This window comes from Rattus rattus, chromosome 4 (assembly GCF_011064425.1).
Source record: "Rattus rattus isolate New Zealand chromosome 4, Rrattus_CSIRO_v1, whole genome shotgun sequence".
Classification (NCBI taxonomy): Eukaryota; Metazoa; Chordata; class Mammalia; order Rodentia; family Muridae; genus Rattus; species Rattus rattus.
Window position 1 is genome coordinate 158,519,720 of NC_046157.1, and position 6,275 is coordinate 158,525,994.

Consider the following 6,275-nt stretch of genomic DNA (forward strand, 5'->3'; position numbering starts at 1 on the left):
TTTTGGAGCTGGGGACCGAACCCAGGGCCTTGCGCTTGCCTAGGCAAGCACTCTACCGCTGAGCTAAATCCCCAACCCTCAATTCTCTTTTTCTTGCTGTTTCCCTCAACACTCAAATATGTGGCAGGGCAGAAATCCCTTTCTAAGCTTATCCCAGTAGCCACCGGAGTGTCTGAGGCCCTCTGGCCCTGTGGGTGAGGCCCCTGGAGTGTCTGAGGCCCTCTGGCCCTCTGGGTGAGGCCACAGGATTTTATTCAGGAGGGTCTGTCTCTTGCTGACACCCTGGATCCCTGTTCTCAGCCAGGGGTCCATCCCTGCTGTTCCTGTCACACAGGGTGCTGACTGTGGTCAACCTAAGGTGGTTATGGGAGTCGTGACGCGGTTGGTGGCGATGACAGCACCGTGTCCCAAGGCCCAGGGTTTGCCGGAAGGACTCTCGGAAGCGAGTGGACATGAGGTTGTAGAGCACCGGGTTAGCCGCTGAGCCGAGGTACAAGAAGACGCCAGAAGCAAGGTGCACAAACTGGAAGGCCATGTGCAGGCCGTCAGTCCAATGGGACACCATACTCCACATGAGCCGGTCAGCATGGAATGGAACCCAGCAGGTGCCAAATACTATAACCAGAGCAACTGCAAAAACAGAGAAGAGAGTCCGATCTGATCTGTGTCCTGTTTAGAGTTTGCTTCTCCAGCTCACCATTCTCCCATCCTTGAAAAGCAGGCAGGAGAGCCAGCTGGTGGTAGTAATCCCAGCACTTTAGAGGCAGAGGCAGGTGAATCTCTGAGTTCAAAGTCAGCCTGGTCTACATAGCGAGTTCCAGGACAGCCAGAGCCACACAAAGAAACCCCTTCTCAGAAAAACAAAAGCAAAATAACAGGCAAACAAACAAAACCCCCTGGAAGCTGAATTCCTTCCCCAGACCGGGAGTTAGCTCAGAGGAGCTTCCTCCTTAACAATGGCACTTACTTAGCATCTTGGTCACCTGGCTGCGTTCCCTATCTCGAAGCTGAATACTTCTGTGGGAGGCCTGCCTGGCTGCTGCAGATATCCTGCCCTTGACCTCTTCTTGGAGCAACATCCTCTCCCTCCGCAGCCTCAGCCCAATGAGCAGGTACAGCACACTGATGGTGACCATGGGCAGACAGAAGAAGAACAGTATGGTCGTCTGTATTACCAACTTGTAGAAGAACTGGGGACGCACCAGCGTACACATAACTGAATCGGGCACCGGCCCCCGGCAGGGTACATAGAGTGGCTTCAGTCCATGTAGGCTGGTGTTGGGCAGAGAGAAGAGAATAGCGAACCCAGATGGCTCCCAACATGCGAGCACATGGGTCCGTGTCATCTGAACTTGGCTTGGAGTGGTTGCACCCGCGGCCCATGCAGCTCCCACTTAGGGGCCGTGACATTGAGCACTGAAACCAGGCAGACAGTCTCAAAGCAGTATCCGAGTAACAGCCACCTCGCCCAGCTGGAATGGGTAATGGTGCTGCATCTCATAAAGTTCCAGGGGCAAGCCCACCAGGAGCACCAGCAAATCGGACACCGCGAGGCTGAAGAGGTAGAAGTTGGTGGGCGTGTGCATTGCCTTCTGGCGCAGGATGACGGTGCAGGTCAACCCGTTGCCCAGAGTGCCCACTACGAAGATCAACAGGTACGTGACACAGATGGGCAAAAACGGTTTTACCTGCTGTGGCCCCAAGTACTTCAGCCTCAGGTCCTCATGAGTAAGGTTCAGGTCCTCAAGGTCAAAGTGCTCCATGAACTCACTGTCATTGCAGGACAAGAGGCCCGTTGAGGCATTTGGGGAGAGCTGTCCAGGAAAGAAGGAACAATTGAGGCAGGGAGGAGCCTGTAGAATAGAGGGGAGAAGACGCCCAGAAGTCACTTAGGTAATCCCAGCTCTGTCCTAAGTCATGGCAACTGAAAGTGCCACCTGGTAGAGGGCTGATAAGTCACTTGCCACTGAGAAAGAAAAGCGTCTGCCACCCACCACAAAGTGCATTTCAACTGCAAAGTACTCGAAGTGCAAACCTTAAAAAGAATAAAATTGGGGGCTGGAGAAATGACTCAGTGGTTAAGAGCACGAACTGCTCTTCCAGAGGTCCTGAGTTCAAATCCCAGCAACCACATGGTGGCTCACAACCACCTGTAATAGGATCTGATGTCCTCCTCTGGTGTATCTGAGGACAGTTACATTGTACTTATGTATAATAAAATAAAATCTTAAAAAAAATTGTCTGTGGTGGTGGTGCACAGTTTTAATCCCAACCTCGGGAAGCATAGGCAGGCAGGTCTCTGTGAGTTTGAGGCTAGCCTAGGCTACAGAGCAAGTCCCAGGACATCAAGGACTACAGAGGGAGAGAGACAGTGTCTCCAACAACAACAAACCCAAAACAATAAAAAAAAAAAAAAAAAAAAAAAAAAAAAAAAAAAAAAAAAAAAAAAAAAAAAAAAAAAAAAAAAAAAAAAAACAAAAAACAAAAAAAAAAAAAAAAAACAAAAAAAGAGTTATCCTCTAGCCTCAATCGCGTGCGCACACACACACACACACACACACACATTTTTTGGTTCTTTTTTTTTTTTTTTTTTTTTTTTTTTTCACTGAGGGACACACACACACACACACACCACACTAAACACACACACACACATTTTTAAATGTTAAGATTGGACCTTTGCTGAGAATATCAGGAGCTCCTGAAACCTTTGAATAAACGACAGTTTTTTCCAAGAACAGGCTTGGCTATCTCCTTCAGGTGTTTCCCTTTCAAGATAGACTTCAGGACAGCCACTTGGTGTGGGTGCAACAGCAGTATTGCTTGGTCTTTGAAGAGCCAGGACTCCTAAAGTAACTGCCAGGGCAGACCTGACCTTCCCAACTCCATGTGGAAGGTCCAGGTATTTAATCCTCAAAAAGCATTGACACGGGGCAGACCTGACATGCAGAAAGGTGTGCATGACCTTGGGGTGAAGAGAAAGCCACCGTAGGGGTTAAGTGAAGGAGTTAAAAACTGTACTTTGACCCAAATTTGGTTCTGTTTTCTGTCACCTCAATCATTCCCAGTTTAATTATTTTATATTCTTTGTACCTAGGGTTCTCACTACTCGGAACTCTCAAGGAGAGGAGCTGGGAGTGGGCAGGTGACAGCCCAGGTTCAAGAGAGGTGCCCCGTGCCTAGAGAAAGGGTCTGCAGGCATCAGGGCCGGGACAACAATCATCAGAAAAAAGAGAAATAAACTGACTGGCTGAGAGGTCTCTCCAACAACCCCCAAGTGCCCCACAGAGTGTTTCCACCCATCTCACCCCAAGAGCCGTGCCTGTCAGGGCTCGTATCCCGCTCACCTACCATGCCTTCTGCAGGGGAAGTCCTGACTGCGCCCTGGCTCCCACCGACAGATGCTGAACTGAAGCCGACCTGACAGCAGCTGCCCTCCCCGCCTGCCCGTTGCTCCTCCTGTTGTTCACAAAATCGCCACTAGGGGGCAATGCTGACCCCGGAGCTTGGAGCACTTAAGACCATTCACAAGAGACCCTACCTGCATTCAAACCATATTAGGAAGCTGTTGGACTCACCCGAAGCTGAGAATGTCTCCTTTTTCTGGACAACAATCCCATTTTACAGATGAGAAAAAAATGACACTGAGAGAGGAAGTCCATGAGACTTGGGTCTAACGTGCTGTCCCCACCAACCTGCAGCGTGCTGACTTGAGCACGACTTGTTCTGTGTCCCGCAATTCTTTCTGACCCACATTTTCAGACACACTTTCTTATACGCACCCTTTCAGCCCCTGAAAGTCAGCAGTCCAGAGAGTCTCATCTCCGTGACTCCATTTGTTTACTCACAGGATAGCAATCCCCCTTACCCCCATACCACAGTCTCATTAGGGGTTTCAGCGCCCCACCCACTCACCCCGAATCCAGGCACTAGTCTCCTCCAAGGAAATCACCCTCCTCTCTCCTTCCAGCACCTCCTCCCACACCGGTCCTTTTCCTGAGCATTGTCGGGACCCACTTCTTCACTCAAAAGAGAACACAAAAGCCTAGTCAGGGGTCATAGCTGACACTCACCGTCTGCATTTCTGTCTTCCACATTCTGTCAGCTTCCCAGCATCCCCTCACCCAAGACAATGTCTCTTTTACCCCGCCCCACTCAATGCCTGGCTTCTTAAGAACTTCATTTGTAAACAAATAGTCCTGGCTAAGGAGATTGTGGGGAACTCGGGGGCACTTGTTCTTCAGAGCCCTTGGGAGAAAGAATTTTGAAAGCTTCCTACTTAGTTGCAGATGGACCAACCCCGACTAGTTCAGTCATGGCAAGGCTCAAAAACCTGCTCACCAAGGCCTCCCAGAGTTCAAGGAGCACTTCTGACTGTGCTCCCACCTCTAGACCCCCACACACACACTGCGCATGCTCCCTGTGAGCCTTTGAAAACGTTCAGACCCCATGAAGGATGGGGAATGACATGGTTCCCTATAGAATGACCTACAGAAGACAGATGGCTCACACCAAATTGCATTCCTAGCGCTGGCTGTGCCATTCACTCAGCATCTTTGGCCATCCTGCTGAAGGACAGCCCTGAAAAGAAGGCCCCTCAGTTCTCACGGTAGTAGCCTCTGTTTACACTCTGTCCAGGGTCCCGGTCAGGATCCAAGCTTGAGAACACATGGCAGGGTGTTCCGCAGAATCAGTAGCACCTGCTCCTACCTACTCAGCCCTAAGGCAGCCTCTCTGGATTTTGTGGGTGCATATCCATTTCTTGAGCATGGCGGTCGATGGCTATCAGTGTAGACCAGGCTATGTCAAGTCCTGGTGCATGGGCAGGGCTCCTGGAGCTGAAGTGAGTGCATAGCTCATAGTCTTCCAACTCTTCCTGAGAACCACAGGGCGGGGGCGGAGGGGGGGCCTTCCTTAGCTCAGGTCTGAAGTAGAACCCACCTCAGCCTTCAGGCTGACCTCCTCTCCTGCTCCCAATTGCTTATGAATAAAAGGAGGCAAGGAAGCCTGGTAGAAGGCAGTGTTGGTGCACACCTTTAGCCCCAGCACTCGGGAGGCAGAGGCAAGCAGATATCTAGGATTGAGGCCAGCAGCCTGGTCTGCGTAGTGAGTTCCAAGACAGACAGGAGTACACAAAGAACCATATCTTGAAAGATGGGTAGGGAGGGGGAAGGGGGACGGGACAGAACACACGACTAAACAAATGAACAAAACAAAACCCGCACCCCTCTGGAGTTGGAGGGACAGAAAGTGTGACCTTTCCTTCTCTTGGGACTCAGTGTGTACACTAGGCTCAACTCTACTCGAAGTGGGAGGACATTTGGCATCTCACACTGGGATGCCAAACAGAAAATGCCAGGATCTCTGTGATCCTGGGACTATATCTCATGGCACTCTGGGCCTGGAGCCAGCTCTAAAAGGCTATCCACAAGGCTCTCCTGGCACCTACTTATCCAGGGCAATATGGCTGACTCTTGAGTCTAAGTCTTTACAGACAGCAGACCTCAGGCATATGCATCCTGAATGCCCCTTTTGGGATCTTCTGATACATGAATGCCCAAAGTTACAATCCAGGTCAGATTTTGGAATAAAATCCCACCCCTACCTCCCTACCCCCTCTCCTAGCCTCTTACTCTCATCATTACCTCTTTACCCCACCCCTACCTTCCTACTATGACTCCTTCCTCCCTACCCACCCCCCAGACCAGGCCTCAGACCTTGTTTGTTCACAGGGATTTTCTGTGTGTGTCTTAGTGCTTCATTTTCTCTTTTAATTTTTTACATTATGCCCAGATAAAAATCCATCCTGGCTCTGTACTCTTGTCATATGGGGTGCATGGGATTGGGGCTTCTGGTCTTCTGGAGTGGAAGAAAACAGTTGCCCTACCAGATAGGATCCTGTCTCTAGATATCAGGTAGCTCAGAGCCAAACAGCCATGCAAGGCTATAGATGTTGATGCTGCCCAGGGGCTTCAAGGTGTCATCAAAGACACCCAAGTCGAAGGGAGTGGTGAACAGCCATGGTGGCATCATGGATCTAATAGGTGTGCTGTCTGTTTGTTTGTTTGGTGTGTGTGTGTGGCTGAGTTGTGGGAGGAGGGGGGCTCTTCCTGACAGGTTTGTGAGGTAAATGAGACCATTTTTCAAAAATGCTCAGGAGAAGCCCAGGAAAGCACCAACCTTCAAGGAACAGGGTAAATTTCTTCTCAGATGTTCAAACTCAGAAGAAACCATTCACAAAACTGCAAGGGATAGCCACACCAGAGAACCAGGAC

The 6,275-nt window shown here is 50.3% G+C and overlaps 1 protein-coding gene across 1 annotated transcript; it reads right to left on the minus strand.

Moving 5' to 3' along the window:
- Positions 1 to 250: 250 nt before the first annotated feature.
- Positions 251 to 4,097, minus strand: Nmur1 (neuromedin U receptor 1). The gene is given in 6 exon segments (XM_032899773.1): positions 251 to 630; positions 968 to 1,351; positions 1,354 to 1,439; positions 1,441 to 1,853; positions 3,352 to 3,480; positions 4,074 to 4,097. Coding segments are annotated over 6 exon segments (1,416 nt in total).
- Positions 4,098 to 6,275: the final 2,178 nt, after the last annotated feature.